Raw genomic sequence first — 12391 nt, 5'->3', positions numbered from 1 at the left:
CCTCTCACCCCCCCGGGGCCGCCTCTACCGCGGTCTCCTCCTGGGGGAGAGGAGAAGACCCTCAGAGCGATGCCAGGGGAGACCCAGCTCCTCCGGCCTGTCAAACCCTGCCCCGCTGAACCCGGCACATCCAGCTCCGGCACCAAAAACGGGAGAAGGTCCCGGAGCTGTTGGGAACGCTGAGTGGAAGCAACACCTCAGCTTCTCCTCCAGGGCTTGGAGAGACGGGGCTCGTTAAGAGGACGCTGCCTAATGAGGTGGAAGCGGTGCTTTGGGGAACAGAGGTGCTGAAGATGGCCCCAAGGAAGCTCAGGAAGAGCTGGGAAGCGTGGGAGAGAGGCGCTTCCCGGGAAGCGCGTGCCTCCGGCCCCACCGCAAAGCCTTCCCCACACGTACCTGGAGGGGGGAAAGGGGGTGGAAGAAACCCTTCTGGTTTCGGAGCCTTGCACTGGTTGCATTCCGTTCTCCAGGCGAAGTTCTGGTTTCCACATCCCCTGGGTAAAAACACCGGTTAGCAAAGACCGGGAAGGCATTCCCGGCTGGATAACAGTGGGAAGCGCTGCCCCGACCCTTTGCAGAGCACATGGAGAGGAGACACAAAAGGTGGGCAAGCAGGATGTGGAGCAAGTAGCCCAAGCTGCCTGTCCAGCCACGCCCCCCCTCCCCCCAGGCATAGACGGGAGAAAGGAACTTCCTCGGAAGGCCCAGCAAGTAATTTTGGGAAAAGCCCATTTATCCCAGCCAGCACCTCGGACAAACGAGCCCCCTCGGCGCTCTGAGGCCGTTGTCACCACGCGGGACTGCCCACCGGGGTGCCAGGCTCACGCGGAGCTGCTGGAAGAAGACGCGGGCAAGCAGGGGACACTTACGGATTGGGACACTGCCAGTCGCCGGCTCGGTGCTGGACGCTCCCGCCGGAGGGGTTTCCCCTGGATCCCCGCGGTCCTCTGGAGGAGAAGCCACCCCTGTCTCCACCTCTGCCTCCCATCCGGCCCATGGGACCGCCGGGGCCACCGGGTCCCCCGGGACCTGCAAGGAAGCCCCCAGCCGGGGCCAGACGTTACCTCCGCGGAGTGGGGGCGGCATTCCCCGCTGCTCCCGGGGGGGCATCCCGCCTCGCATGCTGTTCATGGGACCCTTCTTCCGTGCCAGGGTGACTTTGAGCTTGCTGCCCTGGAAGTCCTTCCCTAGGAGGGATACAAGGGCGAGAACATCGCTTTTGCGCTTGCCGGCGGTCCACCACTCGCCGCGCCCCGGCGTCACTCACAACTGCACCAGGTCATTGAAAAATTTACCCAAATGTCAAAGAGAGCAGAAAGGGCAAAATTCCATCCGGGGGAGCGCGATAAAGCCCCACTACGGGAGACGGCGCATCTATCATAGGTGTCTACAGGAGACGGGTAGGAAAGGAGGCCGAGGGGAGACCTCATCGCTCTCTACAGTTCCCTGAAAGGAGGGTGTAGCGAGGTGGGAGTCGGTCTCTTCTCCCAAGGAACAGGCGACAGGATAAGAGGAAACGGCCTCACGTTGCGCCAGGGGAGGTTTAGGATGGATATTGGGAAAAAGTTCTTCACCAAAAGGGTTGTTGAGCATTGGAACAGTGGTGGAATCGCCATCCCTGGAGGTGTTTAAAAGCCGGGCAGACGTGGTGCTCAGGGACATGGTTTAGCGGCGGGTTTGGCAGCATGAGGTTGATGGTTGGACTCGATGACCTTAAAGGTCCCTTCCAACCTCAGCGATTCGATGATTCTGTGATCCTACAGCAGGTGGCAGAAGCCTGGGCAACTCGGGACAACCGCAGCCCCAGCCCCACGCTTATCTGTTCCAGGTAAAACCAGGAACTTCTTAGCAAAAGCTCCATCGCCCAGAGCTGCCCTTTTAAATGACTCTGATGCTCCACGCGCCGAGGAGGGAAGTGCCGACTTCAGTCGGACAAGAATTTAGCTTTGAAATGGAGAACAAAGCGATTCCATCCCAACGCACGCCCCACCTACTCACCATCAAACCATTCCACGGCCGTTTTGGCGGTAGACGGGTCATCGTAAGATACTGTGGCATCTCCTTTGGGTTTGCCAGTTTCTTTGTCGATGTAGAGGTTTATCATAGGTTGCCCGGTCCTCTTGTTCATCTGGCAGGAGAGCAAAACGTCACCTCCTGTCACATCTCCCCCGTAAGCCGAGCAGGGATTTACCCTGGTCTGCTTTCCACCTGAGACAACTTGCCACTTGGCAACTCCGTGGCAGAAAAAAGGGCCCCTCCGGCTTACCGCCGGTGGCAGCTACTGCCCGGACAACCCAACGAGGGGAGGAACTGGCCCAAAACTGGTTTGGAACTGGTGGAACCCTCTCCCACGTGCACCTGGCAGCGCCAGAGCCCAGCTGCAGCTACGGGTTACCACCAGGCCATGGTGACCCTACTGCCCAGGCAGGCAGGGACCAGCCAGCTCCTGGCACCGAAGGGCGACGTGGAGAGGAGCGCCGTGCAGGCCGGGGAGGGGGTGGGCGATCCCTTTCCCTCCTGCCCCACCAGCTGGAGGCCGACCTGCGCTCACGGGTTCCTTCTCACCTTGACAACACCGCACTGTTTGAAGAAGTCTGCCAGATCCTCCAGGGTCACATTATCATTGAGTCCCTGCACATAAACTGAACTGTTGTCTGAGTCCTCATCGGGGTCCACAGGTGGGCCTAAGGAGATAATTCACGGGGTCACTGCAGGGAGAGGAAAGGCAGCCACGCGACATAACGGAGTACTTTGCATCGCGTCATCTCCTCAGCCAGCTGCGGCTTCGCTCTCAATGAGCGTATTTATGAAGTGACCCGAAAACCCAGGCGCTGGGAGCAGAGACGCTCCACCACCACCACCTCCTCCTCCTTCTCCTTCTCCTCCAGCCCCGCTGCCCAGCTGGCCCGGCTGCTTCTCCGGACACCCCCACCCACCCAGCGCCAGGAAAATCGTGGGGTTAAACCGCTGGGTTCTAACGGCAGACATCCGAGATGGGGAGGAAAACCTTTCCGTGCTTTGCGCTCCCCGCACGTGGAGATCCACTCCCCCCCTCCACCTTCACCGCGCTAATTCCCCCCCTTTTCCGCAGCAACGTGCCGATCCTGGAAGGCTGACGCATAACTTCCAGACACGCCTGTGCAACAGGAAGGAAAAAGCCAGGGGTGGCACAAGAGGAGGCCGCTGGACCAAGCGCGTACGAGCTCCAGGCTAAGGCTGCCTGAAAAAGGCTTTCTGTTGAACCAAAGAGCCGCAGAGCAGCTCCCCCAAAAGCCCCCCTCCCCGGGGCCCCGAGCTCCCGCCGAGAAGGATAAGCATCTCCCAAACACGGGTGGTTTTCCATCAGTCCAGCCATTCCCATGAAACGAGAATCAAGAAATAAACCAAAATGACCAGAAAGGGACTGCAAACGGCGGAGCGTCCTGCGCAAGGACGGGCCGTGGGGCCGCGTCTCCCGTGGCTGCAGCGCAGAAGTCCTGGGATTTTTTGGTAATTACCTAAATCAAGGTCCGGTCCTTCTTCCATGTGTCCTGCCAGTCAGGAAAGAATCATAAGAAGCCGTGTTAGTGCACGCCTTGCAGGCTGAAGAACCGACACACACAACACTATCTACTTATAACCACCGTTCGATGGCGCTGGTTAAACTCAAATTGACCCGCATTGCCAAAACAGCAGCAATGCACCTTTTACTTGGCGATTTTTAGCAGCTTTTCAAAACCATTAACCACTATAACGCTTGGGGTTTTTTTTTTGTTTGGTTTTTTTTGGGTTTTTTTTCGGTTAATGCTTTACCAGGCCAATCGGTTTTACGTGCGTTAATAAAAAAGTTACTTTACATAAAAAAAAAAAATAAAATATATTTATTAAATCCAAACCATTTATTTTCCCCAAATTACAGAAGTGGTTGCTCAATTCTTTCCACGTTACCCTGTGTCCTGTAACCGCATACCCCTAAGGCATCGCCGGCAGTACCCATTTACAGTCTCGTTGCATATGTCATTTTAAACCACTTAAACTAATAAAAATTACACTTTGTTCTAAAAACTGACTTCAATTTTTTTTTTTTTTTTTTTAACACTATCCATTGTAATGCTCAAAAACTTACCACCAGGCTTATTGAAGCCACCTCGCTCTCCAGCGCTGCTGGGGGGATAAACGAAGAAATGAAGGCCTTTCCCTTTACAAAGCCAGTACCGCTCTGAGCCTCTGCGGCTCACTGGGAAGAAGGGCACTGGCTAAACATCTCCAAACAATGCATCTCTCTCTCTCTCTCTCATCTCGGCACTATGCCTTTCTTCAGGGCAGCTCGCTCAAATTTCCTTTACATATACGCAAACCTCGCTTGTCTGGTTTTAGACACCACTTTTGCTGTCGGTACCCTTGCATGATTTGTACGGGGTATTATCATTGCAATACTTGGCCAAAAAAAAAAAAACAAAACAACAACAAACCAAAAAAAAAAAAAAGAAAAAAAAACCAAAAACAACCAAAAAACAAAACCAACCAAAAAAACCGCAACAACGGAAAACACACCACGTTTTCAAGCGTTGTAAATTTTGCTTGGGAGAAATTGTGAGGTCGTTCGCTGGTCAACTCCCTCCCCTCTTGTGTGTCCACAAAGGTGCACCCTCGGCCTCTCGCAGGAGGAGAGCGAAAACGAGCCCGCGGGTCCCTGACATTTAACAGTTCAAAAAGGTAGGGTGACAACCATACGCGATACCTACAACACAGTTCAGATGACATTTCCGCTCGAAACCTCGCTCTAAAGCCATACATTCAGGTGACTACTGAATTTAACAAGTCTCTGCGGAGGGAGAACTTACAGAATACAGCGGGGGCTCGAAGGCCTGGGGTGCAGCTTTGTGGACACGGACCGAGGACGGCAGATTTGCGGCAGGCGCCGATGCCAACTGAGGGCCGCAGCTTTCGTCGAAAGCTTTGGCTGAAGCGTTCAGCTAAAGACTGCTTGCTAAGCGCCGGTTAATTAGGCAAATGCCACCTGAAAAGGATTATTTTGATGTTTCTCGCTCGTTTTGGAGAGACGGAAAGCTGTTTGGAAGGAGAGGAGCAGAGGAGGGAGAGCACCGCCTATTTTCTAGCAAGTATTGCACCTCTAATACTGGAAAGAAAAAAGTCGTCAATACACAGTTTCAAGCTGTTGCATGCAGCTTTGCCTCCTTTCGTTAAAGTACACACCATTTCACGTAATGTCTCTCTTTTTTTTTTTTTTTTTTTTTTTTTTTTTTTTTTTTTTTTTTTTTTTTTTTTTTTTTTTTTTTTTTTTTTTTTTTTTTAAAACATATACGTTTACACTTTTTAACGTTACACAATTCTAAAGTAGTATACCTCCTCTGGTTTTATTACCAAACAACAAGTACGCAGTTACCAAAGTTACAGAAGGATTCCATTTATACAATCAATACATTTGGTTAAAAATATTCTATGTATATTTTTCCTCTCCATATGGACACCGTGTCTAGTCCCACTTTTCATTATGCTGCCGGCTGAGTACTGAGTACGGGTACTTTTTAAGTACTGAAGTGTATACAAGGCTCTCACTTTGTAACCTGTAGCATATAAATGCGACAAAGCATGTTAAAAAGTTTCCATGTTTAACAGCCAATGAAAATATAAAATAATTGAGGCAATGAAAAAGGGCACGTTAATAACATCGAGCTCCTTACCTGCCGGAGACACTGAAATCCATCACCACAGCATGATAAGAAGGGCCGAGTTCCCCTACCTGCCCCTTGGCGTTCCTAGGAAGGCCACCTTTTCTATGGACAGCAGAAAGTCTACGTCCATAAAGCGGGGGACCCTCTGTAACGCTCTAGTCGGGCGGAAATCGCTACGTTACGCAATTTAAGCTCGGATTAGGGGGTGAAATCAAGAGACAGACGACAAATCTTTTGCATGAGAAGCTCCGAAGGGGCTAGAAATTTGAAGATGTGATGATAGACGTTTCAAGTGTCTACATCTACTTTAAACCGTTAGAGATAAATACATCATGGGTGAAATCTTTATGCAGAACCACGGAACTCTGTTCCACTCGAGCCAATTCAAGCCAGTTGTGTTCCAACACAAACCAGTCTTTTTCTTCCGTACACCGGTGGTTGTATTTCTCCGATAAAGATTTCATGCCACTTCAATTCAAATCGCCAGAGCTATGCAGAACGGGACTATCGATCGCCAAACTCTGGTTGCCACCAGGTTGTAAAACACCTTTAAGGAGCCGCCTCTCGAGGAGAAGCTGCGATTCCGGCTGCCCCGCCAAATACCGGGGCTCGGCACTGCGCATCCCACGCCACCTCTCCAGTGTGCACCTCGGGACGTTCTGCATAGCTCTGAACGACGGTGCGAAGGGATGGAACACACACAAAGCTACACCTTCCTTCTCTTAGGAGCCTCGGGGATTAAAGTTCCTCCTTCCTCGCCGCTAGCCAAACAAACATCACAGACAGGGAGACACACCGCTCGCTGACCTGAAGGCACAGGTTTACCAAACCAGATTTTGCCATCAGTTAAAATGGCCAAACTGATTTAGACCACCTGAAAAGCTCCGAGGGGGAGCAGTCCCGGGAGCCGAACCAGATCTCTTTACTTTCTCGGGGTCTTTCTTCACTCTCCGACCAAGCTCTAAGTGTTCTGGCCACTCAGAGTCATGGCTTCGACAGCAGCGATCTGCCCCAGGCATACGCTTACGGCCGTAGCTCCGCCTGCTAGCGCTAAGGTGAAGAGGCTGATGGCGTAACGCGGGGCTGACACGAGGCTTCTGCCTTGTACGTACCTGAACTCTCCTGATTCCCCACTACTGAGGCACAGGGAGTGACTCCTGGACCTGGCGGAAGGTTTGTGTGTGTTCGATCCGGAGTTATTGTTAAACCCCACAGAGGATTTCGCCTCTGCGCGACCACGAAGGGAGCTGAAAGTTCCAGGTTGAGCAATACCCCTAATTTCCCCTCCGCCCCGGGGCCCAACCAGCTGCAGGACAGAAAATAAAAAATAGATCCTGCTCCTATTTCCCCTAGGATAATATTTCCATGGATTAGAAGCAATGCTGCTAGGGAGATGTTCTCCATGGAAGTACCGTTGGGAATGTCACAACCTTTCAGTCCCTTCTTTTCATTGCAAATCCTACGGGTAAAACAGAATTAGATAAAAGGAGAAAAGATTTGCTCTTACCCCATTCCACCGCGTCCTCCTCCCCGCCCACCTCTGCTCATGCCTCCGCGATCATATCCCCCTCTTCCCCTGCCCCGGTTATCAGGGCCGCTCATATTCCGGTTCTCTCCTGGGCCTGAAAAGCCTCCGGATTCCTGTCCGTATACGTTCATGCTGCTGGGATGGTCCTGACGGAATGAACCTGAGGAAGTTTGTAACAAAAACGTTAGGGAGCTGCGGACAAGAGTGGGTGGAAGCTGCCCGTCCCCTTTTTAAACCCTTTTACCTGCCTTCGGCACCAGAACGTAATCGTGACGAGCGACGGGACGAGAGCAAACGGCCACAAGTTGTGCCAGGGGAGGTTTAGGATGGACGTTAGGAAAAATTTCTTCACCGAAAGGGTTATCGAACACTGCACAGACTGCCCAGGGAAGGGGTGGAATCGCCATCCCTGGAGGGGTTTAACAGACGGGCAGCCGTGGTGCTGAGCGACGTGGGTTAGTGGTGGGTTTGGCAGTGTCCGGTTAATGGTTGGACTCGATGATCTTATAGGTCCCCTCCAACCCAGAGGATTCTATGATTCTATGACAACCGTTTGCTCCAGCGCTTCCAGCAGCAGCGTTAATTTAAGGAGAGATGCGCCGCTTTCTGTTTGCAGCATCAAGTTGGACGTCAGGCCCTACCGGTCTGACCCCTGCCCAAACAGAATGGTTCACACCGAGTCTCTCCCGCTCCAGCCGCAGCAGTTATTTATTTTGTACTTTTGTGGGTTTTTTTTTTTCCAACCACCTCTTAACCTCCGCCACGCTGAGGGGAGTACGGCGATTCACCACCGCCTCGGGCAAGACGTTTTTACAGCGAGAAAGGGCAAAACCCAGCTACAGCCCGCTCTCCCTTCAAACACAGCGGCACGCTTTGGACCCGAATTAAGGCCAAACCTCCTTCAGAGGCAGCCCACCCCGCAAAAGCAAGGCAGACCGACCCTTTTCTCCACAACCAGGCGGCTCTGCTGAGCGCACTCACTCTGTTGGCCGTAGCTGCTGCTCTGCTGGCTGTACTGGCTCGGGGCCTGGCTGTAGGATGCCGTCGGGGGCGGGTAACTGGTCGGCGGCGGCGGCTGCTGCCCGTAGCTGCTTTGCTGGCCATAGCTAGTCTGTTGTCCGTAGGTGCTCTGTTGCCCGTAGGTGCTCTGCTGGGAGTAAGTGCTCTGATCGTAACTGCTCGGCTGTGTGGAGGAATAGCTGGAAGACAAAAGCATTGGAAAGACGGAACGATGAGCCAATTCCCTGGCAACGGGCATTAAGGCTGCAGGAGTGGCTCGCCGGGCTGTAGGCTGCCGTCGGGGGCGGGTAACTGGTCGGCGGCGGCGGCTGCTGCCCGTAGCTGCTTTGCTGGCCATAGCTAGTCTGTTGTCCGTAGGTGCTCTGTTGCCCGTAGGTGCTCTGCTGGGAGTAAGTGCTCTGATCGTAACTGCTCGGCTGTGTGGAGGAATAGCTGGAAGACAAAAGCATTGGAAAGACGGAACGATGAGCCAATTCCCTGGCAACGGGCATTAAGGCTGCAGGAGTGGCTCGCGCTAGAAGGTAATGCAATTATAAGCCATATGTACTTGTCGTAAACCCGTTTAAAAAGGTGAAGTCATGCTATGGAGGCCAGTCTGGTGGCAGGAGGCAAAATAAACCTGCTCGAAGCAAAATCCAGGCGACTGTTCACAATTTGTTGATACCTTCAGAAAGAGGCAAAAGTGCCAGGCCAAAAACCAGCGCAACGCAGGTCACGGTGTCCCTTTCTGCCTTGGCACTGAAATATTTTCAGCTGATGGATAACAACACGGCACGCAGAGACACTCAGGCACTCAATCGCATCTTCCCTATGACGAGGAGAGCCCCAAGAAGAACCGTACCTCCCTCCTCCCAGGACACCAAACCTCCCTTCCGTATCAAATGCCTTGAGAAAACCCCTCTTTTTGCCCAAGCTAAGCTGGAAGTTGTCACGCCAGCTGCGAGAGGCTCAGCCTGCCGGGAGAGTTACCTGGTAGGAGGGTAGGAGGGAGGCGCGGTGACCGGCTGCATAGGGTAGCTGGCGGGCACCTGAGGATAGCTGTAGTTGCTCTGTCCATAGCCAAGGCTGGGTTGGCTGTAGCCCGTCGTACTCGATTGCGGCTGACTGGTCTCTACTGGTTTGCTGCCATCCTGGGGTCTACGGGGCAATATCGAACAAGAAGGAAACATTTTGGTGCAAAGCCCCACCTCTGGTAGCAGCGAAGGCGCTCACATCCCTCCTAGACAGAACAGCACTACTTATTTCTTCGGGGTAGAGTTACAAACTGGCACCACATCGGGGTCCGTCACTCTGGCAGCAGCTGATAGAAGCTCATTAAACACTATAAACATTTTAGCACCTGCTGACTGGGTATTTGCACGCTCCCGGCCATCGGGAAAGGCCCGGGAGGCATCCCGAACAGAGAGCAGAGAGTAGTACTACAGCTGCTGTTCACCGGCCGCATTATGAAACCAAAGGCGGGGGATTTCGGCTTTGGCTCTAGAATTGAGTGGAGGACGTGAAACGGGCAGGAGAGAGGGCAGCAGCACTGCCCCTCCACTCAAGCTGGTTTTGCACAACACTCGGAAACGATTAGCTCGGAAACAGTCAGAAACGCCGTCAGTTAAATGCACCATTGTTTGGTTTAGAATCCAGTGCGAGCACATATTGCCCCACATACGTTACCCGATGAAAGGGGAAGGATGTCGGAGGTTGGACTGGATGACCTTTAAAGGTCCCTTCCAACCCAAACCGTTCTACGATTCTACGTTTAGTATTAACTCTCAAGGCCTGAAAATAAAGAGAACCCTTTGCATGTGATTTGCATGTCCCCTTCTTTTATATTTGTCCCATACTGTTTATAATCTCTACGCGTTTATCAGAGCGGAGTAAGAAGAGTTAAGCTACTTTTGCTGTACAAGCTGGGAAAAAATGATTTCAAATGATGTCAGCATTCATACTTAAAGTGTAATCTGTCAGACGCGGACAGAGCTGTGCCGGGCTCCGCCTTTCCTTACTGGAGTGGTTGCTACAAACATCAGGTAAACGAATAAAGCAGTTTTTACTCGCTACTAAACAAGTTTCCATTACGTATTGTAAAACTTTCATGTCCTGAGCAAACAATTAAACTCAACATACTATTGACAGTGCCCAGACACAAGAGATTTAAAAAGGAAATTGTCTTCAGCGTGTGCAGCCACTCCAGAAGTCACAGTACGTAACAGTATCCTGCCTGACCCTGTGACTCAAGATCAGATCAGACTGGTCCGTTTTCTGTTCTACGCCGTGAGTCAAGAGCTCATTTTTGCTGCTCGGTTACTCTCCGCATCTCCCACTATCAGTGCTGACTCACCGCGCCGGAGCAGAACCTTCCTACGCTGCTTCCCCCGGCCCTGAAACACGATGGGACGGGATGCGGCAAGAGCAAAGCTCAAACACAACAGGCAGAGGAAAGGTTTAAGCGAAACCAGCGGGCCCCAGTTCAGCTGGTGGTGTGTGCTGGGTGAGCAAACCCAGCCCTGGGAGGAAGAGAGGAACCAGAGGTTACCTTGCGGGAGCGGATGCTGCTGGCTGTTGCCCGTAGGCCGGGTAGGCGGGCTGGGTGCCGTAAGCGGACGGTGCTGCGTAGGAAGCCTGGGTGGTGGTAACCGTAGCGGTGTTAGTATCGTAGGCGGCTGTGCCGTACCCCTGGACGGGCTGACTGTACGCTGGGGGGGCAGTCGGGGCGGTATAACCTAGAACAGACGACAGCCTCATCAGATTCCTTCGGCGACCTTCGCTCGTAACGTTTCAGACTACTGCGCTTCGGTTGACGGTTTATCAGACCTCGGGTACAGCACCGATTTTACCACCGCAAAAATATCACACGTCACCCGAAAATGATGAACTAACCCACGCCATCCCTTCCCGTTCCTCAGAGAAACCCTCTGCCCTGCAAAACCTCAGCCTACAGCCCCGTCTCTACCCTCACCGTCCAAAAGCCACACTCCGAGGAGCTTTCTGGAAGCCAAAATTCCATCAGCATCCAAAGGCTGTTTGTTTATAGCTACCGAAGCTCACGGCTAATGTAATAAAGCGCACACGGGGCAAGCTGAGGCATGCAGCTGCTTCTGAACACAGGAAGACTAAACAAAGCTCCTGTTAGCCCTAAAGTAAAAGAAATCCAACGGATTTAAGAAGTATGGTCCCATCCTTTCAGCTATTTTGAAAAACAAAAGCCCAAAATGGCACCAGCCTGACTTGACAAGGCTTTTTGAGCCAATTATGAAGTCTTATTTTAAATCAGTAATCCTGGAAACAAAAGAAAAGCACTTTACATTTGCGTTAACTTAAGAGAAAGGTCAAAAAAGACACGTAAGGTAGTTCTCGATGCTTTTGTGTACCTTTGCTTTTCTTAGAATTTCAGTTTGGTTTAGGCAAAAAGCTTAAGAGCTCATACATTTATTTCTGAACAATTTTACAAGAACATCCAAGATCCCAAACCAGCTCCATTTAAATTGGTCTTTCCAGCAGCCGCTGCTATATAATTTAGCCGACAGTTTGGCGTGTCACAGAGGTGAACTGCAAACCCGGCATGAACGTGGTGGCTTTTTATAGTTAAGAACCTCGCGAGCAGGTTTTCAAATTACGAAACGGAGCCTTACATGAAAAAGTATCAATTAAAAATTTCGTTAGCAAAAGCTGACTTACTAAAAATATAAAACATCGATTGCCGAAGAGCAGCCAACTGGTCTCAGTCTTATTGATGCGATCTTAATTGCATCAATTAAGATAACAGCTTCTCCACCACTTCTTACTTTTAATAAACATACGACACTTGTGACATACTCTTCCTTCTAATTGTACGGCATTTGGGGCAAACCGTGCTGTAGTTTGTTATTTCAATTCCTTAATTTGCAAAACAAATGTACTTCCAGCAGAGTATAGCGTGCCCTCCCGAAGCGCCGCAGCACTTCCACATCTCGCTGTCCCCGCTACAAAATCAGGACCCTTCCCGATGGCTGGCTGAATCAGCGAGTAAAGAGGAAGAGAACTGAGCAGAGGAAGTTTGCAAAGAACATTAGGTAAAAAACCACACTTCAGCTTTCTGTCCCAAGCGACCTGCTTGAGTTTTCTGGTTAGCTTCAGGATCCTGATGAAGGCGACACGAGCCTGTCCACTCTTGTCACCTGCGACAGCCAGCCCAAAA

General features: G+C 51.7%; 1 protein-coding gene across 1 annotated transcript in view; it reads right to left on the bottom strand.

Annotated features, from left to right (window-relative positions):
- Positions 1-5: 5 nt before the first annotated feature.
- Positions 6-12391, bottom strand: part of EWSR1 (EWS RNA-binding protein 1) — a gene marked incomplete at both ends in the record, with an annotated part of 27966 nt that continues 15580 nt past the window's right edge. Inside the window, 12 exons of the mRNA XM_009879994.1 lie at positions 6-40; positions 397-494; positions 870-1029; positions 1065-1187; positions 1999-2128; positions 2566-2684; positions 3498-3530; positions 4106-4140; positions 7183-7363; positions 8185-8402; positions 9193-9360; positions 10751-10937. Coding sequence (XP_009878296.1) covers positions 6-40; positions 397-494; positions 870-1029; positions 1065-1187; positions 1999-2128; positions 2566-2684; positions 3498-3530; positions 4106-4140; positions 7183-7363; positions 8185-8402; positions 9193-9360; positions 10751-10937 — 1487 coding nt within the window. The remainder of the gene's footprint in view (positions 41-396; positions 495-869; positions 1030-1064; positions 1188-1998; positions 2129-2565; positions 2685-3497; positions 3531-4105; positions 4141-7182; positions 7364-8184; positions 8403-9192; positions 9361-10750; positions 10938-12391) is intronic.

This window comes from Charadrius vociferus, unplaced genomic scaffold (genome assembly GCF_000708025.1).
Source record: "Charadrius vociferus isolate BGI_N301 unplaced genomic scaffold, ASM70802v2 scaffold1232, whole genome shotgun sequence".
NCBI lineage: Eukaryota > Metazoa > Chordata > Aves > Charadriiformes > Charadriidae > Charadrius > Charadrius vociferus.
Note: the sequence above shows the minus strand (reverse complement) of the source record. Positions and strands in the feature narration are given on the sequence as shown.